Here is a 24,889-nt window from a genome sequence, read left to right as displayed (position 1 = left end):
ATGGAGGCCTCACGGGAACAAAGTGTCACGGCTTCTATCAACATCGTTTACCTCCTGTTTTCTGCGTACCTCGTCAGCTCGTCTTTTTGATGCAGCTTGGCTTTGCCATGCTCTGTGCAGGCTCAGTCCGGGCCTAGAACACGATGAACATAATGCTTACGAACGTAGTTGACGCGGTTGTTGGTAGCATCTCTTATTACCTCTTTGGCTTTGCTTTTGCCTTTGGTGATGGTTCCTGTTGAGAACTTGACAAAAGGCTAGAGAAACAGAGAAACAGAGAAAGAAAATGAAGACTACTGAATATTGCATTAAGCTTCTGAATTGATTGAGAGAATAAAAGTATTTTAGATCATAGTTCTTTACATGTATTTATACAGATATTAGAAGTGAATAACAGAAAATACTTGTTAACAGAAATAACTGTCAATGACTAATAACAGAAATAACTGTCATTGTTCATTCTCTAATTTACCCTTTTCATACTTTGATTTTAATTCCATATTTTCTATCTTGGATGCTATACTCCAACACCCCCCCTCAAGATGAACATGAATATTGAGGATGTTCATCTTGCGGAGAGTATGATGAAAAGGTAAAGAACCAAGTGGTTTTGTAAGGATGTCTGCCAACTGTAGCCGAGATGAAATGTAGAATAACTTAATGAGGTTTTGCTGTAGCTTTTCACGAACTAGATGACAATCAATTTGGATGTGTTTAGTTCTTTCATGCTGTACTGGATTGGAGGCTATGGACATTGCAGACTTGCTATCAGTATACATCAATGTTGGCTGAGAATGGTGAATTTGTAAGTCCTGTAGTGCATAAGCCAACCATTGGACTTCACATGTTGTGGCTACAAGGGCTCGATATTCTGCTTCAGCAGAAGATCGACTGATAGTTACTTGCTTTTTGGATTTCCATGAGATCAATGAGTTTCCCAAAAATACTGCAAACCCTGTGACACTTCTTCTTGTATCAATGCACCCTGCCCAATCACTATCTGAGAATGCCTTGAGTTGCAATTCTGAGGATGCCGAGAAGAACAATCCCTGACCTGGAGTGGCTTTCAAGTATCTTAATACTCTAACTGCTGCTTGATGATGACTCACAGCAGGCTTAGCAAGGAATTGGCTTAGGACTTGAACTGAATATGCAAGGTCTGGTCTTGTAAGTGTTAAGTATAATAGTCTCCCAATAAGTCTTCTGTAGGCAGATGTATCTTCATATAAAATAGAATCAGTGGCTGTCAACTTCAAATTGGTTTCCATTGGAAAGGCAGTAGGCTTTGCATCAATTGTTCCCGTATCTTGAAGAATATCCAATGTATATTTCCTTTGGCAGAGGAAAATACCTGCTTTGGATCTTGCTATTTCCAAGCCAAGAAAATATTTTAGTGGCCCCAAATCTTTTATAGTAAATTGATCATGTAGAAACTCTTTTAAGAGTTGAATTTCCTGTAGGCTATCACTGGCCAGCAGCACATCATCAACATATACCAGTAATGCCATAAAAGATGTTGTGGATTTCTTTATAAAAAGAGAACAATCAGAATTCCCTTGAGTAAAACCATAGCTAATGAGGGCAGTGGACAGTTTCTCAAACCATTTTCGAGATGCCTGCTTGAGACCATAAAGGCTTTTCAAAAGTCTACAAACCTTATTTTCTGCATTAGGCATTCCAGGGGGCAGCTCCATGTAAACTTCTTCTTGTAAATCACCATGCAAGAATGCATTGTTTACATCCAATTGATGAAGATGCCAGTTTTTAATTGCAGCCACATCAAGTAATAGTCTAATGGAAGTCACTTTTGCCACAGGAGAGAAGGTATCAAAGAAATCCAAACCCTCTTGTTGATTATAGCCCTTTGCCACTAATCTGGCCTTATGCCTTTCTATGCTTCCATCAGCTTTATATTTGACTCTAAATACCCATTTACAGCCAATAGTTTGTTTATTTTTAGGTAGAGTAACAAGGTTCCAAGTTTTGTTTAACTCCAAAGCCTCAAGTTCATTTTTCATAGCCTTTTGCCATTCAGGAAATTGTGCAGCTTGTTTATAGGATTTAGGTTCTGAACAATTTGAAATTGAAGCAAGAAAAGCTCTATGGGAATTAGATAGTCTACTAGAAGATAAGAAGGATGAGATAGGATATGAATTACCTTTAGAACCATCATTAGAAGAAGTGAGAGGAGTTGCATTTGAAGAAACATTGCTGCAATAGTAATCCTGCAAAAAGCTTGGTTTCTGTCTAACTCGAGAGGATTTTCTTCTGTTTGGGCTGTTATTAGACTGATCATGAGGTATGGAAATATTTGGATCAAGGTTTGGCATAGAGTCATTCATGGATAGATTTTGTAATTCACTCTGATTAGAACTGACAACTGGAATTTTTGGAGAGTAATCTGTACTATATGAATTCTCTGATGCAGGAAACAAAAAAGAATGAGTATGAGAATTTGTGGGGACTGCTTTGAATGGGAAAACATTTTCATGGAATATGACATTCCTTGAAATGAAAATTTTATTGCTATTGAGATCCATGACTCTGTAGCCTTTGATATCAGATGGATATCCAAGGAAGACACACTTTGTAGCTCTTGGATCGAATTTGTGTCTGTGATGTTGCAATGTAGATGCAAAACAAAGGCAGCCAAAAACCTTTAAATGAGAAAATTTTGGTATTTTGTTAAACAACATTTCATAAGGTGTTTTATTATTGAGAAGTGGGGTAGGAATTCTATTTATTATATGGGCAGCAACTAACACACAATCAGTCCAAAAAGATAAGGGAATATTAGCTTGAAACATTAAAGCTCTAGCTGTACTAATTAAATGTTGATGCTTCCTTTCAACTACTCCATTTTGTTGTGGAGTTTCTACACAACTTCTTTGGTGTAAAATTCCATTTTTATGATAAAAATCATTGATGAAAAATTCTGGTCCATTATCAGACCTTACTGTTTTAACAGTTGTGTTAAACTGAGTTTTTATCATATTGCAGAAATTCTTGAGTGTAAAAGAAACTTCAGACTTGGTTTTAAGCATATAAACCCAAGTACATCTTGTAAAATCATCAACAATTGTTAAAAAGAATTTATAACCTGAGTAAGAAACTGTTGCAAATGGACCCCATATATCACAATGTATCAAATCGAAAATTTTATTAGAACTGGTATGAGATACAGCAAAGGGAAGCTTTCTTTGTTTTGCTAATGGACATACATCACAAACACTTTGACAGTTGATAGAAATTGAAGGATCTAACTTCTTGAGAAGAAGTAATCTAGAGTGGGATGCATGACCTAATCTGTAATGCCAGATGTCTGGAGGATTTTGTGATACAACAGAAGCAAAAGAGGCTGAGTTAGACTTAGGAGAGTTGCAGGAAGAAGCCTTAGGATTATCTTGTTGTAAAATGTAGAACCCTTATTTTTCAAATGCAATCCCAATCATCTTCTTCATGGATTGGTCCTGTAAAAGGCAGTGAGAATGAACAAAAGATAAGCAAAGGTTAGAACATTTAGTGAGTTTTGAGACAGATAAGAGATTAACAGAAAATGAAGGTACACATAGTACATTTGATAAGAAAATTTGATCGGAAAGGCAAATTGTGCCAATATGAGTGGCTGGAACTGTTTGGCCATTAGGTAGATTTATTGAAGTATTGATATCTTTGGGAGGAAAGCAATATAAAAGTGGTGAACAGATCATATGATCTGTTGCACCAGTGTCTAGAATCCAATGGTAATTGGATTTTTGAGTCAAGGAAGTAGGACATTTAGAGACATTACCAGAGAAATTTGAGGATGTAACAAGATTGCAAGTTGAAGGCTGAATAGTTGTAGAAGACTGAGAATTGTTGGCAAGAGCTATGAGTTTATTAATTTCTTCAGCAGTTAAAGAAAACTTTGGTTCCTCATTGTTGGTTTGATTGCAAACCTCAGCTGAAATGGCATTATGAGCAGAGTAATTTCGTTTCCCTTTTGGTCCAGTCCACCCAGGGGGATAACCATGAAGCTGAAAGCATTTTTCAATGGTATGGCCATTGTATCCACAATGTGTGCAATGAAGTGAAGCTTTCTTGGATCTTTCTTTTGAGAATCGATATGAAGAAGTTGCTGGGTTCAAATGCTCATCCCAAAGTGTTTTGAAAGCACTGAAATATTCTGTGATTGAGGAAGAACCTTGATTAATGCAACTTAAAGACTTTTCAAGATGAAATACTCTTGGTCCATCACTTCTCAAATACCGAGTCTTTAATTCATTCCAAAGATCCAAGGCTGAAGCAACATACAACAGACTGTTTCTAATTTCCTTGGAAATAGAATTGATCAACCAAGAAATCACTAAATTGTTTGCACGCAACCAGGCTGTGTGTGCAATGATCTGTGTGGTAGAAGGTGGGTTGATAGAACCATCAACAAATGCAACTTTATTCTTGACTGTCAATGCTATAACAATCGATCTACTCCAAGCAACATAATTGTCTCCATTGAATATCTCAGAAACTAGAAGAGCACCTGGATTATCATTGGGATGAAGATAGTAAGGACTGGAAGAGTCATCTGATGGATTAATGATCACAGAATTCGTAGAATTTTCAGAGGCCATTTCAAGAATAATAAAGAATACACAGATTTGCAGATCTTGAAAAACAAATCTTGAGAGAAGTTGGAGATCGTATCAAGAGTCACTACAAGATTTTGAGAAAATACTGTAGTGCAGAAAACAGAAAAATCAAGTTCCAGAAAAGAAAGATTTGCGGAAGTTTTAATCTGATACCATGTTGAGAACTTGACAAAAGGCTAGAGAAACAGAGAAACAGAGAAAGAAAATGAAGACTATTGAATATTGCATTAAGCTTCTGAATTGATTGAGAGAATAAAAGTATTTTAGATCATAGTTCTTTACATGTATTTATACAGATATTAGAAGTGAATAACAGAAAATACTTGTTAACAGAAATAACTGTCAATGACTAATAACAGAAATAACTGTCATTGTTCATTCTCTAATTTGCCCTTTTCATACTTTGATTTTAATTCCATATTTTCTATCTTGGATGCTATACTCCAACAGTTCCAGTGCCAACCCTTTCATTGGTACGAACTTCTTTGCTCTGTTCAGCATTCCCAATAGCTCTTACGACTACAACTTCTTTCTTTATCAATGGGCTTTCGCCATTGCCGCCGCAGTTATTACGAGTGTGGCTCCATAGCAGAAAGAACCCAGTTCACTGCTGACCTTATTTTCTCCTTTTTCCTCACTGGATTTGTGTACCTAATCGTCGCTCACTGGGTTTGATCATCCAGTGGTTGGCTCAGTCCTAGTTCCAGTTCGTTGCTATTTGGTTCAGGTGCAATTGACTTTGCTGGGAGTGGTGTCGTGCATTTAGTTGGTGGGATTGCAGGGCTCTGGGGCTCTTTCATCGAAGGTCCGAGGTTCGGCCGCTTTGATGCATCCGGTAAGCCAGTCAAACGCGAGGCCACAACGCAACTCTGGTTGTTCTAGGGACATTTTTGTTGTGGTTTGGGTGGTACGGGTTCAACCCCGGCTCGTTTGTTAAGATTCTTGTCGCCTATCCAACAACAACAGACCAAGGTAATTGGACTGCTGTGGGAAGAACTGCAATCACAACTACCATAGCCGGCTCAACTGCGGGAATCGTGATCCTCTTCATCCGCCGATTACTCGTCGGTCATTGGGATGCATTGGATGTTTACAATGGGGTGCTAGGTGGGTTTGTTGCAATCACATCGGGTTGCTCGATTGTTGAGCCATGGGCTGCAATTGTGTGTGGATTTTTTGCTGCATGGGTCTTGATTGGGCCCAATATCTTGGCTCTAAAATTGAGATTTGATGACCCATTAGAGGCAGCCCAGTTGTGATGCTTGGGGTTTGATGTTCGCTGGATTGTTTGCTAAAGAAGAATTTGTGATTCAAACCTACGATTCAGGGGAGTCAGGGGTGAGTTAGCAGAATAGAAACTTGTGAAAAACTTGTCTATTTCTCATTGAGTGAATACGATTACATTTATACACAACAGTAAAATGAATGAAAGAAAGAAAATAAAATCTGATAACTTGAGGTAAAATCTCAACAAATTTCTCTACGGTTATTTGTAAAGAATATTCTGCTGTTGGTTGTAAACGGACGTGGAACGTGATGTTGCTGTTTTGTTTTTGACAAAGTTGCATATTCCGCCCGCCAGCTATTTGCTTAAAAGCAAAGGTGATTCTGTTATTCTAATATGCCCCCTCGAGTCCAAGGGAGTGTCCACTACGTTGAGACTCGACCGAAAGCGAAGAAACTTATCTGCCACGAGTGGCTTTGTTAGGACATTTGCAATTTGATCATGAGTGCTGCAGAAGGAGACTTGTAACAGTTTGGCAGCTACACGGTCCCTAACGAAATGGAAGTCTATGTCCATATGCTTTGTCTTGGAGTGAAAAGCTGGATTTACAGAGAGATAGTTAGCTTCTAAGTTGTCGCACCACAGAGTTGGAGCATGCGAGAGAGAGATGCCAAGTTCACGAAGCACGGTTTGAAGCCAAATTGTTTCAGCTGCAGAGGAAGCAAGGGACTTGTACTCTGCTTCAGTAGAGGATCGTGCACCGTGCTCTGCTTTTTAGAGCTCCTGAGATCAAATGAGAGCCCAGATAAATATAGAAGCCACTAGTCGATCTTCGGTCATAAGGACAACCCCCCCAGTCGGCATCACAATAAGTCTGAAGATGTAAAGCATGTTGAGGTTTGAACAATAGACCGAAATTAATAATGCCCTTGAGGTAGCGAAGCACTCTTTTAACTACACTCCAGTGAGTAGTCTTTGGTGAGTGAATAAATTGACAGATTTTATTCACAGCAAAGGAGATATTAGGTCTTGTTAGTGACAGGTACTAGAGACCACCAACTATACTTCAGTACAGAGTTGCATCTTCAAACTTAGGAGAATCAAATTTGGACAGCTTGAGAGAGGCGGCCATGGGAGATGAAATGGGCTTAGCAAGGAGCATGTTGCTTCGAGTGAGTAAAGCTTTGATATACTTCCGTTGAGAGAGTGTTAAGCCAGAAGGAGCATAATCAACTTCAATGCCAAGAAAATAGGAGAGACTTCCTAAATCCTTCACTGGAAAGGCACGACCCAAGTCATGTATCAAATTATCAATAGCAGATTGCTGGGAAGCGGTGATGACTATGTCATCCACATACACAAGAAAATAAATGTGGACATTAGAATGATGTAGAATAAAAATTAAGAGAAGGATCTACTTTGGAAGACATGAAGCCATAATTCAGTAGCCATGAAGAGAGTTGAGCAAACCATGCTCGTGGGGCTTGTTTGAGCCCGTAAATGACTTTGTGGAGCTTACAGATGTAATTTGGATGGACAGGATCCACGAAACCTTGAGCCTGCTGCATAAAAACATCATCAGTTAAACAGTCATGCAAGAAAGTATTTTGAATATCAAGTTGTCTTAGTGGCCATGAAAGTGTAACATCAATGGAGATGATTAATCTGATGGTAGACGGCTCACTACTGGACTAAAAGTCTCAGTGTAGTCCAATCCATGCTGCCGGTGATAACCCTTTGCGACTAATCTCGCTTTTCTTCTTTCAAATGATCCGTCAGCACGAGTTTTAGTGCGATAGACCCAGCGACAACCAAGGATGTTGGCCGTGGGTGTGGACAGAACTAGACTCCAGGTTTGGTTCTGTTGCAGTGCTGTGAATTCTTGATGCATAGCATCCCACCATTCAGGAAATTTTACAGCTGTAGAAAAACTCAAAGGTTCATCAGGAACTGTAAGAGAAGTAGTAAAACAATACCTAGAGCAGTATGGTATGGTGCCATCCGAAAATATTCGTGGTCTCTTAGAGTGGGTTTGAGCACGAGTTATAATGGGTGAACGTGGCGGGATGAGTGATGTGGAGGGAGCGGGTTGGGTGGAGGGAGCGAGTTGAGTGAAAGGAGCAGGTTGGGTGGAAGGAGCGAGCTGAGTAGAGGGAGCGGGTTGGGTGGATTCAGAAAATGAAGGAGTTGCAGAGGAAGGTGAGGGTAGACGTGAGGTAGATGATGGAGTTGAAGAAAAATGTCTTGAAGAAGATGGGCTGGATCCAGGTCTAGGCCCAAGAATAGAAGGCTGAAAAATGGGTAATGGAACTGTTTGAATGGGTGGAGGCTTGGAAGATGAAGTGATCCGTGTTTTTGAACATGGAAAAGAGACTTCATTGAAGATCACGTCCCTTGAAATGTAGAGGCGATTTGTGTTTAAGTTAAGACATTTATAGCCTTTGTGAGATGGGCTGTAGCCTAGAAACAAACATGGGCTGTAGCCAAGAAACAAACATGAAACTAATTTAAAATTAAACTTGTTGGAAAGATAAGGCCGAATATGTGGCCAACATTCACAACCAAACATCTTTAGAAATTTATAATCAGGTTCACAATTGTAAACGAGAAAATAAGGTGTTTGATTTTTAATGGTAGGAGAAGGTAACATGTTAATCAAGTAGACAATTGTTTCAAAAGTATCGGCCCAATAAGTAAATGGCAAGGACGAGTGAGCCAACAAGGCAAGGCCTATTTCGACAATATGTCTATGTTTTCTCTTAACAAGACCATTTTGTTGATGAGTATGAGGACACGAAAATCGATGTGTAATACCAAATTTTTGACATATTTGAGTTAAAGGTTTAAATTCTCCCCCACCATCTGTTTGAAGAGTGATAAGTTTAGAATTAAATAACCTCTCAATATATGGCAAAAAATTGTTAAAGACAGTAACAACATCTAATTTAAATTTGAGTGGTAATAGCCAAGTGTAATGCGTGAATTGATCAACAAATGAAACATAGTATTTGAAACCCAAATGAGAAACATATGGAGCTAGGCCCCAAACATCAGCACACAGCAATTGAAGAGGTTGAGAATAAGAGGTCCGACTATTACAAAAGGGTAATTGATGAGCCTTAGCAAGTGGACATTCGGAACAAAAAAAATTTTTTGACTTAAACGAAGAGACTGGTAGACATTTTTCATGTAGAATCCATTAGATGAGCTAAGGAATAATGGCCTAGTCTTCTATGCCACTCGGCCAGTGTTGTTCTTTCTCCGAGATGAGTGGTAGGATTTTTTGGCTGTGCTGACTTGAAGGGAAAAACATAGAGTCCATTACGTGTTGGCCCTGTGAGGAGCACCTTGTTGGTCTTGTTGTCCTTCACATTGAAATGAGAGGAATGAAATTCAAAGTAGCAAGAGTTGTCAATGCAAAAATGAAGAACAAATACTAAGTTCTGGGTAATATTTGGGACATGGAGTAAGTTACGAAGAAAAAAAGAAGAAGAAGGAGAGGAGAGGCAAGAATCACCGAAATTTTGGATGGGTATGCCAGAACCATCTCCAACACGAATTGAGTCACTACCACTATATTGTTCAGATGAAACATTCAAGTTATTAAAATCATTAGTAATGTGATGAGTTGCAGCAGAGTCAGGATACCAAGAGGAATCAGATAGTGAGTCTGGAGCTGTATAATTTGCAGAAAAAGATCTTGGTGCTTCAAGCTGATAGGCATGATCAAATCTATATCTGCATTGGAGAGCTATGTGTCCTGACTTGTTGCAAACTTGGCAGGTTGGTCGATGCGAGGTGTACTGCTACTGTGAAGAGTTGTTCTGAGAAGAGGAACGACCCCCATGATTGTTGTAAAATGACGAACCTTGCCAACCCTGCCATGTCCTTGACGTCCATTCAGAAAAACACCACGTCCATGATTATCACGATTTCCAGCAACACTGAGATTAGCAGAAGGCTCAAGGGAGGAGTTGGTACTCCTCTGTTGGTGAGATGCACAACTTTCATGAATTAACAGCAGTTGGTATAATTCATGAGATGAAATGGGCTCTGCCCGTGTGGTAACAGAAGTGATAAAAGCGTCATAAGAAGAGCCTAACCCATTTAGAAGATATGTGACTATCTCTTTATCAGGAAGATTGTTACCTGTGGCAACTAAAGATTCCAAAAGAGAACGAACTTTGTCGAAATAGTCAGTCTTGGCCTGGTCACCCTTAGAAAGATTTATGAGCTGAAACTGGATTTGAAATTCCTTAGCCTGAGAGTGAGATGCGAACATGGAAGCCAAGAAAAACCAGAGATCACAAGCGGTTTTAGAGGACAGGACATGACCAAGCAAGGAGTCTGAGAGAGAAGAGAAGATGACACTTAGAACGAGCTGATCAATCCGCTGCCAAGAGGTATAAGCTGGGTTGGTTTTGGATTTAAGCCAGACGAATCAAGTAAAATTTCAGTTGGAGGAAGACTTGTGCCATCAACGTAGGAGTACAGATCCTGACCCCGTAGATAAGCTGATATTATCACTTTCCATAAGAGGTAATTTTCATTGGTTAATTTGGTTGTGATGATATGAGAGAAGGAAGAGAGGGAGGGAGAAGGAGAGGATATGGTAGCCATGGTTGACGTTTAGTCAAAGGCTCTGATACCAAGTTAGCAGAATAGAAACTTGTGAAAAACTTGTCTATTTCTCATTGAGTGAATATGATTACATTTATACACAACAGTAAAATGAATGAAAGAATGAAAATAAAATCTGATAACTTGAGGTAAAATCTCAACAAATTTCTCTACGGTTATTTGTAAAGAATATTTTGCTGTTGGTTGTAAACGGACGTGGAAATTGTGATCTGGGTTAGTTTGACAATGGGGCTTCTTTTCTTTGCCCTACACAAGCTTGGGGTTTTGAGAATCTCTGTGGATGAGGAAATTGCAGGCCTTGATATCTAAACGCCATGCCTATTCTAACTACGAAGAAAACCGACTTTTGTTTTACGCAGATTACGTGCGTATGCAAAATGATCGGTCCTGACCCAATGTCGTGATTAATCTGCATTATATTTAACTACTTATTTCAGTTGTCATAGGTTTTTAATTCGGCAATGGCTCCATAAGTGGTTTCATTTTGGTTGTAATTCTAGGTGTTGCTGTATCATTACATTCTTAGTAAGGTTGGGATCAGATTCAACTCATTATTCAAGTACTCTTTGGGGCAGTATATGCTGCTTTCCCACATCGAATTAGCATTCCCCAACTGGATCCAAATTGTATCAAAGTCTCTATTTAGACTAAAACCACCAAATCCCAGTACCAATTTCTAGTACGTCCAGTTTCTAGCCTTATAACTCATCCGCACCTACAAAACTAACTTCATATCCCTCAACCTTATTTTTCAAGTAGAGATTTATTATGTATTAGCTACTATTTACTCTTTCGGTCTACACTTATAACTTTTTTATAGGACGTGGGGGTCTAGAATAGTGAATATATGATGTGAAAATTTTTATTTTCTAAGTATTATCATTATTTGGCTTGATTTTTTTATTTTATTTTTTTCTGTTTAGAAAGGCTGGCAAGGCACTAAAACGGTATGGTTTAACTCCATCGGGCAGTGAAACGTCCAAATATCAAGCGCTTTAGGACCCCAAGACTTGAGTGGGAATTAAGACGGGCGGGCTTCTTAGCCTATCCATTCTACCGGGAGTCATTGAAGTAGAATGCACAACTAGTCAACACCGCACACCCGAACGACCAAGCTACACCACCCCGAATAATACAGCTAACATTCAACGTCCAAGCATCTACATCCATGATTGATGATACAACTACGAGAAGTTATATCTTCCCTCTCCCTCCACCACCAACCATTTCCCCCCCCCAAAACCCCTCTCTCTCTCTCTCTCTCTCTCTCTCAAGGTACAGATGGAGGTCTCGTCATGGGAAGAAAGTGTCACGGCTTCAATCAACACCATTTACCTCCTGTTTTCAGCGTATCTCGTCTTTGTAATGCAGCTTGGCTTTGCCATGCTCTGTGCTGGCTCGGTCCGAGCCAAGAACGCCATGAACATAATGCTCACCAACGTTGTCGATGCCGTTGTTGGTAGCATCTCTTACTACCTCTTCGGCTTCGCTTTTGCCTTTGGTGAAGGCTCCAATTCCAATCCTTTCATCGGTACGAGCTTCTTTGCGCTGTTCAGCATACCCAACGACACATACGACTACAGCTTCTTTCTTTACCAATGGGCTTTCGCCATAGCCGTCGCAGGTATTACCAGTGGCTCAATAGCAGAAAGAACTCAGTTCACTGCCTACCTAATCTTCTCCTTTTTCCTCACTGGGTTCGTTTACCCAATCGTTGCTCACTGGGTTTGGTCGTCGAGTGGTTGGCTCAGCGCCAGTTCCAGTGCGTTGCTATTTGGGTCAGGTGCCATCGACTTTGCTGGGAGCGGTGTCGTGCATTTAGTTGGTGGGATTGCTGGGCTTTGGGGCTCTTTCATTGAAGGTCCGAGAGTAGGCCGGTTCGATGCATTTGGCAGGCCCGTACAAATGCGAGGCCACAATGCAACTCTAGTTGTACTTGGGACATTTCTGCTGTGGTTTGGGTGGTTTGGTTTCAATCCCGGTTCTTTCGATAAGATTCTTGTGGCTTATCCTAATACAACGGACCAAGGTAATTGGACTGGAGTGGGCCGGACTGCAGTCACCACTACGTTAGCGGGGTCAACCGCCGGAATCATAACCCTATTCGGCCGACGATTGTTAATCGGCCATTGGGATGCATTGGATGTTTGTAATGGGGTGCTTGGTGGGTTTGTTGCAATCACATCAGGCTGCTCAGTTGTTGAGCCATGGGCTGCTATCGTGTGTGGGTTCTTTGCTGCATGGGTCTTGATTGGGCTCAATATTTTGGCCCTAAAACTGAAGTTTGACGACCCGTTAGAGGCAACCCAGTTGCACGGTGGATGTGGTGCTTGGGGTTTGATATTTACCGGCTTGTTTGCTAAAGAAGAATTTGTAATCCAAGCCTACAATTCCGGTGAGTCGGGCGTGGAGAGGCCCTATGGCGTCTTGATGGGTGGAGGATGGGGCTTGCTTGGAGCCCAAGTTGTTGAGGTTTTGGTGATTGCGGCCTGGGTTAGTTTGACAATGGGGCCTCTTTTCTATGCCTTACACAAGCTCAGGGTTTTGAGAATCGCTATAGATGAGGAAGTTGCAGGCCTTGATATCTCTAGCCATGGAGGCTATGCCTATGCTCACCAAGAAGAAAACCAACCTCGCTTTTACGCAGATTACGTACGTATCCAAAGTGATCAGTCCTGACCCAAATGGCATGATTCATCTGCTGCTGCATGTACATGTGTCTATTCCATTCTCATGTATGCTTGTGATTTGGCATGTGGTCCATGAATTATTATTTATTTTTAATTTATTGTACAAAATCATCTCAGCAAATAAGGGATAGTTAAAAAGTTCTCATGCTGCACGAGTTCAAATTCTATTGTTTAATCAGAAATTTGATTTGAAAGAGAAGTACATAGGAAAATCATACAATATTATGAAACTAGTAAATATAAGGTACATTTAATGTTGTGCTTACTATAGTATTGGAGAAATTGGAACTGAATTTAAGGATCAATATCTCCAATTTGTATTTTGGTCGGAAAACAAATACAACCCAGCTTTAAGCTTATCATATATACAGTTCACAAAGCCTATACATTGCATCCCACCTAAGATGAGGATCATACTGAACAAGCACAGGATCAGGAATAATAAGGGGCAATTTATCGATGTACATGAACAGCCTCTTATTATTCTCTCTCAATATGGATGGTAAGTCAACAACATCACACTTATCTGTATAGATCCAAAGGTCACCGGACATTACTCTTTTGAGGCTGTCTCGACAAAAGGGGCATGACTGCGATCGTCCATGCCTAGAGAAAACAGTAAGGAAATGCAATATTAGAATTTAGATCCCAATTATTGTTAGAAAGAGAGAAAACAAGTCGTGAGCCTGACATAATACGTATTAATTAACAGAAATTTAATTACCGGGTAAGGATTTGCCAATTTCAAAGGATGTAACTTTCCATGTAAATCTCATCCATGAGACCAAAGAGATAGCCTACCAACTTATTGGTGGAGAAATGGCCTTATCCAATGGGGGGTAAGACCCCATGTTTGAGGACTCAGAAAATGGTCCTCCCAAGCCCAGTTTTTCAAGAAAAAATAATGAAAGGCTACAAATTTCAATTGTCATATTTTTGTTTCCTGCTTATGTCATTTATATTTATAACACAGAATGAGCTCAGAGAAGAAAGATGGCTTACCAATTCCTATAACAATTTAAACACAAAGAATGGCTGCAATTTGGCAATACGACCTTGCTGTTCACCTCCATGCAAATACTACACTCCTCTTCTCTTTCTATGTCAATTTCAGAGAGTTTCCCCCTTTCCAACTCATCATTTCTTCTGAATCTAAGAGTGCATGCCTCTCTCTGTTTCCGATCCTCTAAATCTGTGATGCCTCTTTGAAGTTGCAACAAAGAAGGAAATATCACCGCTGTTGACAGAAAGCCATCCTCATAAGGTCTTTGCGCCAGAGAGAATTAGTCACATCAATGTTGAACATTTATATATGCACAAAATTTAAGTATTTTCACCTCCAAATTCTTTTTGATTGGTAAAAAACAACACAGAGAGATTTGGCGAAGGTGAAACTCACCATAAAATTCTCTAATGCTTGCTTTCCTTTCATAAACAGACATAATGGTCTTGCCATCTGCATGGGTCTGCACCAATCCATCACATTGCCACAACCAACAAGGAATCATAGTCATATTATAGAATTACTACATCGTTGAAGGGAATGGGGCGCAAAGTAACACAGACAAATACAAGGACAGCTGACAAAGAACCAAAAAGGGAGAAGGAGAGAGAGTATGTACACATAACTATGAAAGCAGAAACTAACAGAAACGAGAAGGATAAACAGAGAAATATACCATATATATAAGAATTCTAAGTAAACCAAGTGCACCAGCAAGGTGACAATCAGTCCATTGAACAAGGCAAAGAAAGAGGTGAGCCAGTGAACTATAGGACAGTCTCATCTGAACCAGTGCTCCATCATTCTCCCTTGGAAAATCTAAAGCCCTGGAATAACAAGAGGCAAAGAAGGCAGCACAGCACACAATTAACAGATATCCAGCAACGATCATCGGAGATTATATAAACTCAAGTACGTGAACTGAACAAGTAGAACTTGTTAAAGACCATAATGCAGACTAAAAACAAGCTAACAATGCAGAAAGAATTTTTCAATCATCATGTAGCTACCACAAGCCTTACAATGCATTGATGATCTAGTATCTCAACATCATTGCCATCATACATGAGAGTTCCGATTCTTCAAATCATAAACCAGAAGGATTTTGATGCAAGCAGCAAAGTTCTAAAGCAGTCAATTATCAGAAAAACAGATAGGCATTGAGTTGATGACTATTAACTAGAGTTGGGAACAAGGATCCTTTTGCACCACTTGGCCCTATATAGGCCGCTTCCCAATGTACCTCTCTAGTAACCATGTTTTTCCTCCTAGGACTGTCGACATTCCGAATACAATTTTGAATCCTAGATAAGCTAGGTTATTTAGAGCCTTTATTTAATATGGAATGTTTAAAAGACTATTTTTTTTTTTTTTATACATTTGGGGAGGGTGGATTTCGAAGCCAGACCTCCATTTTGGAGGCGGGAGATTTATGCCAATCAGGCACAGGCCTTTGGCATAGACTATTTGAATAGCACGGATATGTAATATTTGCAACTTACGGTTCAGCTTAACCACTACATAATTTATATGGTAAATGACAAACCAACCTTAAAAAACACGTGTAACATAACTGTGCAGACAGAATATTATTCTGCATATACCATAAAGAATACTAAATACGACTCAACAAAGCTTCATAATAATCGAGTTTGCTGTCAATCGGACTGAATCATCCTTTATCCAGTCTGAGAAAATGAACTTGGTGAAATTTTTCATACTCGTTCATTGTTATTTTGAAAAGTAAATAAGAACAAAAAAGTATAGATTCATGCCATCGTCCTTTCAAAAAGTTACACCCAAAGCAATCAAGTTTTAGCTTCTTTATAAAAGTTCCATGTCACATTATACATAATTGAGCAAAATAATTGAGCACAATGAGCAGCCTAGTCTTGCAATTTTCGAAGTCCAAAAAGTGAAGCTAAAAAGCTTAAAAAAAAAAAAAAAAAGTGAGAAAATTATCATCATCGATGGCATATGTAAATAAGTTTACTTTAATTGCGCGCACCTATAGGCATTAGAGAGTGGGCCCATAAAGGTCCACCTGAAAGAATGGGTTCCTTGGGATTAGAACAAGTCAACAAACAGATGAGATTCTTTATCAGGTCCCATTTCTATCTCTAAGCAAGAAAAATCTGCGCTTTGCTTTCGCATACCAAGAAGGCCAGAATCTGAATTTTCAATACTCTATCATCGCTATTTACTTTTGAAAATCGCACCATGTATACAAACAGCACAAGAGCAAAAGCAGCCCTTTCAATTCACAGAGGTAACAAAAGAAAATAGCAGTTAATGGAAATCTTAAAATTCGTATCTCAAAAAGAAAGAGAGAGATTACAGAGTATTTGCGTGCTGGATATCGGCTTCCAGCGCTTTCAGAGAATCCTTGAACGAAGACTTTCCCATGGCCGGGTATTTTCCCGGAAAATAAAGCCCATCCAAGAAAAAGAAAACCAGAGAAAGCAAAACAATGAACGAGAAGAAGAAAGAGAGAGAGAGAATGGAGTCGTCGTTGTTTCGTTGCCCCCCGTTGAAGCCGCCACGTAATAAGACACTACCCTCCACTCCAGTGTCTCCACCCACTGCACTTCGTTCAGTTTCCGTCTCCCCCAGCCCTCCTTATAGGCGAAAAAAAAAAAAAACCGCGCCGTAAAATGGCAACTATATCCTTCTCCAATGTCTTAAATTAATATTTTTTAAATATACAATTATTACCTATAATTAAATAATTCAGATTTTTCTTTTCTTAATATATATTCCGAAAATCTTACCCATAAATGTGAATATCTCAAAACATCTCACATCTCTCTTATCGAATTATCCAAATTATCTCAAATTAATAAATTATTACAGAAAAAAAAAAGAGAATACTTAAAAAGTTGGTAATGTTCATTTTACTGTTGAATTTTCAAAATAACCAATGGCTTGAATTTGAAGCTAACTTCACGTTAATCTATCGAGTCTAGTTATTATGTAATAATTCGAAAAGAGTAGTATTATGTGTATAATTTTATACATATTGAGTAGCAGTCTTATTTTATCTGTGTTTTATTTGTTAATTTAAATTTAAAATTTAAAATTTAAAATTTAAAATTTCAAGATTTTCATAATTTTTAATAGTTGATACACCAACACATATGATTATGAAAGTAAAATTATAACTTTAAATATCATTTTCCTTAAATAATTATATGCATACAATTATTTTTATAATTATACAATTTTGTGGTAAGGAGTATTTTAATAAAATAACTTATAAAAATATCATCGATTTACATAAGTACCTTCAATTTAAAATCTAATTCTATAATAAAAAAATAGAATAATAGTACTCATCATATCTTTTTCTATCATTATTTTCATCATTTATGATGTGATATTAAATAATTAAAAATTATTTATTATATTTTATTTATAAATCTATCATTTAATAACACATTAATATATATTAAAAGATGATAATAAATAAATTTATTCCTTATAATACAAATTATAAATTAAAAAATTATATTCAACAGAGCTACACCACTCACTATTTTTATTCAGCAGATGTGTGATGTGAAACTTTGAGTAGAACTCTTCCTCAATATTTTCGGCGTTTTAGCCTTTTAGGTAGATTACTATGACCGTTGAGGCCAAAACGGAAAATGATTGGGTGACTCCCAAATGTATTTTAATTTTTTTTACATTTTTCTTAACAGTTAAGGGAGTAATTATTAATAAATTTAGAATTTTTTTAATAATTAAAAATATTTAAAATTCTTTTAAAAGAAAATGAAAAAAAAAATGCAATTCCGCGATATTTGCGATGCACATACGAAAATCATCATTGTCCAGCCAAAACTGCTAGCGCGGCTCCCATGGTTTTGCTTGGCAAATGGGGCGGCGATTGGAAAGGAACCTTATCCTTTTATCCGATGTATTTTTATAATAATGATATTTTATGAATAGTTTATTATTATTTTACTAACATGATAACATTTAATGAGATCAATTATTATTAAAAAAAATTATATTCATCATCTTTACACAACGTATTATATAATTATATAATTTATTTATTAAATATATAATAAATAAATAATGAATAAAATAATTCAATTAATTTATAAATAATAAAACCAACAAAAATTTTAAAAATTAAAAATAAGTGTGACGTGTGAGAATGATGAATATCAAAATTTGAAATCCGTTATAAAATAAAAATAAAAAAAATATTATTCGGTGTACATAGAGATAAAAAAAAATAAGGATGAAAATATCATATTATCTAAAAGAAATGAATTAATGTTCCTAGTGATTAGCCTAAGTAATCAGATTAGGTGTATATAATCAATTAATTATCTCTAGTGTTTTAAGTAAGGATAAGATCAAGGGACAAAAAAAAAATCACCTTCTTCTTGTTGTTATTGTGCTGTTGTTGTCCTTATCATATTCTTCTTCTAGTCACCAAAGATGCCTAATCCGTGTAAAGGGGATCAAATTAATTAGAGAATGTCAACACTAATGACTACGCATCAACCACCAATTATTCCGGCTAATCATTACAAGGCATAGCTTACCCAATACCGACCCACTTGATAGTCTAACTAGTTTGTATTAAGGTATTTTCAGGTATTTTGAAAATATATTATTATTATTTATTTATTTATATATTAATTTTTATTATTATTTATTAATTATTTATTATTATTTACAAAATATCTTATTTTTTTACTGTTATTCACAAAATATCTCAAAATATTTTAAAATATCTTATTATCCAAACACAACTAAATAAATTGAATGCTTAATTCTACGGCCACGGGCACTTAGGAATATCAAACTCTTGTTTTTGTTCTTATTATAATTACCCTTTTATATCATCATAGTCGTCATCATTATCGTCGTTGTTATTATTATTATTATAATAATATTAGATTAATGTGTATATTAGTTATTGAAAAATGTTTGTTCCTTTATGGTCGAGACTTATCATTCATCTTATTTCGATCTTTTGATCGAGTATTCTTCGAATGTCGATCAATTTATTATGAACCCATTTTGTCATCGTCTGATTCTAAAAGTTGCTCACATTAATTAACATAAAAGAATTGCTTTAGCTTTTTTTAATTGTAATAGATTTTATTATAAAGTACTACGCTCATACATACTAGAAAAATGTTCGTATTTATCTGAGTTTATATTTTCATTTTAATTGTTTATGTATTTAATATATTGATATATATATTTTTAAATATTAAAAAATATTAAAAAAAAATCTTTTATGCTAGCGGCATACTCAACTGTTAATACTGGACGTACGCTAGCAAGACTCTAAATACTATAACTCAAAAAGTAATGCTATATACAGTTATGAAATGTATAAACGTCGTACAATCACTTTGAAAAAGAGTGAGATTTACTATTAAAAAATTAATTTCTTTTTATATGGGTCTCATATTTATTCATTTTTTTCAAAATAACTGCATAACGCTTGCATACTCACGACTGCAAGTATCATTTCTCTAACTCAAATTTGTTTTTTTTTTCTTTTAGAAAAAGTGTTTATCAAGTACTCTCACTACTATTCTTTACTTTATTATTACTTTTTACTTATTTTTTTACTATTCATTACTTTTTATCTATTTTTTACTACTATTTAATATTTTATTATTATTTTTCATTACTATTCACAAACATTCTCAATACTATTAGTTATATTATTAATTTTTTTATATATTTTTTTAATATTTTTAAATAATAAAAAATATAATATTATTAAAAAACATTTTTTTAATTATTAAATAAAAAACTTAAAAAATAAAATAAAAAATAACTCAACCGATAAGAATAAATAGTAAGAGCAGTATTTTTCTAAATTCAATACCTCCTCTTTCTTAGCATCACTGTCCATCGAGAGTCAGGAGATGGATTAATCCCAAAGCAATTGTCGAGGCTGGACAAAACGGCCACATCAGACAACGATAAGCCTATATAACCTGTTAAATATTATATGTATGATAATAAATCAGATGCAGCTGTCATGATTGAAGGCTTCATTGTTACTCACTGCCTTTACAGTTGGTTCAACCACTTGTTGAAAATGACCATACAACTAATGCGAGGAGCAGCCACCCCAGGACTTGAGAAATTATGGAATACAATTAATATTCTTTATGTACTCTTGATAATTATTAATACCATTATAAATTACCCATTTTATGGCCACGCAGAATAAAACCCATGGATGGTATGGGAGTTGAGGTATATCATTCTCAGCATAACAATGTTTATTTATGTTACTGTAAAATGTGAATTTTTTTTATTTTTTATTTTTTATGTTGGGGGTGAAATTAATGCAAATATTAAGACTATTAAATCTCATTTGATTACGCATGTCAGATGAGATGAGATATTTTATTGAAAGTTAAATAAAATATTATTATAATATAAATTTTTAATATTATTTTTATTTTAAGATTTGAAAATATTGAATTGTTTATTATATTTTATATATGAGTTTGTGAAAGTTGTAATAATTATATGAGATGAGATATTTTAATTTTGTATAACCAAACCAGCCAGCCCTTAAAGACTCATGAAAAAAATTAAAGTCCTTTATACACGATGAAAAAAAAAAGATCCTATAATTACAATGAAAAAATCTATTTATCATTCTAACAAATCACACACTATATTTTTATTTTATTTTATTAAATGTGTGATATATGAATGATAAGTAGAATAATTTAATAAGTTTAAGAAGAATAAAAAAAAAAAAAATGTAGTATGTGGTGTGTTATTAAGAACTAAAGCCTATATCTATGAATTTTGAGTGTAAAATCTACTAAAAGTAGAATTGATACAATCTCTCATCCTCACTACTTTCTCTATCACTCTCATAGCCGTCTCTAAAAAAAAAAATAGTCTAGAAGCTCTTTGGTACCCTTTATTTTCATTAAGATAGCTATGAATGAACAATTCAAGCATTACCCATCAAGCAACACCACAAAAAAGATGAGAAGTACACGCAACCATAGGCTCCCAAGATCAATAAATGCATCAATTAAGACTATATAATGGAAATCAGCGATATACACAACAGTACATGTAATAGCCTTTGAGATATCACTGCTCTTCAGTGGCCCCAACTGCCATGCGCACAAGAAGTACCGACGATTTGTTCACCGCTGATTCGTAGTAGTGGATCAGGGTAGAGAAACTGATGTGACACGATATTCATGTACATAGATTTTCATACCTATAATAGATTTTCATATCAATTCATAGAGCACTTATAATTAAAGTAGAGATAAAATAGGTCAAAGTGTTTTTACCTACCAATCCCATTAGTACTCGAGATAAACTAGTGTCACCTCTTTTTATTTTTTTTCTTTTTATCCTTCCTAAGAGATTGAAAGTTTGCACCGAATATACAAAGAAATGTACCATTTCTTTTGACGCAAACCATCGGTCCCTTTAGTCCCGTTTAGATAGTAAAAATATTTTATCTTATCTTATCTCATCATTATAATTTTTTAAATTTTTACAACTTTCATCTAAAATCATCTTATCTCATCTCAATATCCAAACCGCACTTAGTATTTTCTTTATCTTTTTCCGATCAAATCACTTACATCGATACCGAGTAACATCTTATTGATAGACAATGCTAGCGGATCGAGAATGGTGTCCCTATATTGTACCGATAAGTGTGAATCTATTTTTTGTTTTGTTTTATTTTTAATTATTTTTTATATATCTTTAAAAAAAATTTAAAAAAATATAAGAAAACACCGATTCAATAATAATTATTTTCTTAAATATTAAGTAAAAAAAATAAAAAAATACAATCGTTCAGGATTGTCAGTCATAATCCTTAGTTTAACAAGTATTTTTCCTTGTCGATAGTGTTTTTCACTAATGGTAAAGACACGACAATAGTAGAACATCTAAAATTGATTTCTTCTGTAATTTTCAAAGGACAACTTGACATTTAATTATGATTAATTCTATTATGTCTCATAATTTATATCACTCGCTTTATTTCTTAATGTGGCACCACAATGAGTAGCTTATTAAAAAAATTAAAAACACAAACATAAAATGGTAGGGTGAATCGAGAGTTTTAGTCTTCCACTTTGTGTGTTTTCAGATGCCGTTTTATTTTGAATATATTTTTTTTTAATTTTTTAATAAGTCACGTGTGGTACCACATCAAAGGGTAAACAGAGTGATATAAATTAAGGATATAATAGCATTACTTTTTAATCATATTAAGCAACATGTTTTGTTTTTATATTAAATAATTATTAATTTAAGAATTTAAATTTAAATAGTTTTAGGCTACGTTTAAATGTTGAGATGAGTTGAATTGTAAATAGTAGTATTTTGTAAGTCTCATTGAGATGGATTTAATTTTTTTAGGTTGAGATGGTTTAACTTTTTAGGTTGAAATATATAAAATAGGTTGAGATGAATTTAACTTTTTTTATGAGAAATTGATAAAATAGTAGATCTCATCAATAATTTGTTTGAGATGAATTGAGTTTTGTTCAACGAGCAAACACAACCTCAAATGTCTTATTATGAATATTAACGAGTTTTAAAGGTCATATTGCACTGAACATGACAAGTTCAACTTAAGATTTGACTAGGAAATCACTTCTACATAGAATGGTTAGAGTTTAGTTACATTTTTCGAAGAGAAATATTACTTATTATCCTCACATCATATATCGTGATATGATTTGTCATTTTTATCGTTCTATTTAAATAAACATATTTACACATCAACACGTGTGTTTAAATTGAAGAATAAGAATGATAAATCACATATTGATGTGTACGGTAGAAGATGATAAGTATAATTTTTCTTTTTTGAATTTGTCAAACCACAATTATAATAACATGGTAACTTACTAAGTATCACATATATTACTATGTATCATTGTGGCGATTATATGATACATCCAAATATCAACGACTTATACTTATTTTTAAAAAATAGGACGTATGATTTATGGGGTTAGAACCAACAACTACACCCTCCCCCAGTTACTATAAAGGATAACATATTAGTTGAACAATAAATATTTTAGTTATAAAGAGATCACATAAAAGTAACCTATAAATTAATGTGTTTTGATGTTGTACGTTAGATTGTAAAATTACTTTTATTGTAAAATAGATATAATTTATCATATAAAGATATGTCAGTTTACATATTTACTTTTATGAAATTTTTTTGTGATTGTAACACTTAGGGGTCTAACCGGTCCGGTCCAGTCTGGTTTTGGATAAAATCTAGGACCGAACTGGTATGTACCGGTTTTGTATTTTTCAAAACCGATTACGCACCGGTTACCCTCCTAAACCGGTACTTTCGGTTTTACCGGTTTCCGGTCCAGTCCAGTCCGGTTTTCCGGTTTTTTTTAAATGTAAATTTCACAATTTGTCATTAAAAATTTATTTATAAAAAAAAAATTGATTTAAAAAAAACTGTTTTATACTTTTATTTATATATTAGACTATATAACAGTATTAATATTAGACTATTGGTATAGTTATAAGTTATATATTAGTATTAGTTATAAACTTTTAGTGATTTAGTATTAACATTTTATGTAATAATTTATAAATTATAATAAGAAATTATTTCATATATGAATATATATGTTATATATAAAATTTCACATAAAAATTTATAATTATATATTATATATAAAACTTATATATATTAATATTTAATATATAAAAAATATTTTGTATAAAACTTATATATAAAAATATTATTTTTTATTATTTTTAATCAGCCGGTCCGATCCGGTCCAAAAAATCCCAGAATCGGAACCGGACCGAAACCGGCCGGTTTTTACATTTTAAAAACCGGTTCCGGACCGGACCGGTTCAAAACCGGTCCGGTCCGGTTCGGTTTTCCGATTTTCCGGTTTCAATTTACACCCCTAATAACACTTATCTAGTTGAATTCCAAGTTAACCAATTCCAATTCAATTACTTGCAAGTTAGCTTATAAACACATAGTTTATTGTAGAATCACATTAATAATTGTAACAACATTTCAAAATACAAATATTTTTTTATACTAACTAATGCATTATACTTTCATATTAATGTTGTGTTTGATATGTCAATAATTATACTTAACTAAAACTTTCTATAGATGAATTAGTGAAAACTGGTATGGACATAACCGTTTTATAACTTCACAATGAATATATATATTTCTTAATTCAAATACACTATATGCAAAGTAATAGTCGATAAATTTTTAAAAAAATGTTGGAGTATAGCTTCACACATTGAGAATATGGAATTAAAGTCAAAAGAAGAAAAAGTCAAAGAAGGGAAGAATATATAGTTCTTTTATTTCTGTTAATTCAGTTATTGAAGTTGATGACTTAGTATAAATACACTTGTACATTTACGTATTATTCGTTCAATACAATTCAGTCTATTACACAGACTGATTTCCTCTCCTCTATTTGCTTCCTTTTCTGCTTTCATCAAGTTCCCAATTCATTCTGCATCGAATTCTTGACATGGTATCAGATTGATAATTGCTTCCGTATCATAAAATTATTTCATTCATTTGTTTCTCTGTTCTTTCTTGAACCTCTCCTCTGCACTACATTTTTTCATTTCAGATTTTGTAGTGATCCTCAATAAATATTTCTTGTGTTTTTCTCTATACGTTCTT

At 35.1% G+C, this 24,889-nt stretch overlaps 2 protein-coding genes and 1 pseudogene across 2 annotated transcripts; 2 read left to right on the top strand and 1 right to left on the bottom strand.

Annotated features, from left to right (window-relative positions):
* On the top strand, positions 1-10,803 carry LOC109008992 (annotated as a pseudogene).
* A 793-nt stretch (positions 10,804-11,596) lies between these two features.
* On the top strand, positions 11,597-13,332 carry LOC109009016 (ammonium transporter 1 member 3-like). Its single transcript, XM_018989339.2, has one exon. It carries the CDS (start codon positions 11,776-11,778, stop codon positions 13,171-13,173), a length of 1,398 nt encoding a protein of 465 aa, XP_018844884.2. The 5' UTR covers positions 11,597-11,775; the 3' UTR covers positions 13,174-13,332.
* A 56-nt stretch (positions 13,333-13,388) lies between these two features.
* On the bottom strand, positions 13,389-16,787 carry LOC118343849 (E3 ubiquitin-protein ligase AIRP2-like). The gene is made up of 5 exons (XM_035683066.1): positions 16,526-16,787; positions 14,864-15,014; positions 14,584-14,650; positions 14,187-14,421; positions 13,389-13,790 (listed from the first exon to the last, which is right to left on the bottom strand). The coding sequence occupies exons 1-5, from the start codon at positions 16,591-16,593 to the stop codon at positions 13,544-13,546; spliced, it is 768 nt and encodes a 255-aa protein (XP_035538959.1). The 5' UTR covers positions 16,594-16,787; the 3' UTR covers positions 13,389-13,543.
* Positions 16,788-24,889: the final 8,102 nt, after the last annotated feature.

The sequence above is a fragment of the Juglans regia genome, chromosome 11 (genome assembly GCF_001411555.2).
Source record: "Juglans regia cultivar Chandler chromosome 11, Walnut 2.0, whole genome shotgun sequence".
NCBI classification, from domain to species: domain Eukaryota; kingdom Viridiplantae; phylum Streptophyta; class Magnoliopsida; order Fagales; family Juglandaceae; genus Juglans; species Juglans regia.
Note: the sequence above shows the minus strand (reverse complement) of the source record. Positions and strands in the feature narration are given on the sequence as shown.

Coding starts and splice junctions, on each gene's coding strand:
- LOC109009016 (XM_018989339.2), top strand. CDS start 11,776: ATGGAGGTCTCGTCATGGGAAGAAAGTGTCACGGCTTCAATCAACACC.
- LOC118343849 (XM_035683066.1), bottom strand. CDS start 16,593: ATGGGAAAGTCTTCGTTCAAGGATTCTCTGAAAGCGCTGGAAGCCGAT. Junction 15,015..16,525: donor ATCCAGCACGCAAATACTCT/GTAATCTCTCTC, acceptor TTGTTATTCCAG/GGCTTTAGATTTTCCAAGGG. Junction 14,422..14,583: donor AAGCATTAGAGAATTTTATG/GTGAGTTTCACC, acceptor TTCTGTCAACAG/CGGTGATATTTCCTTCTTTG.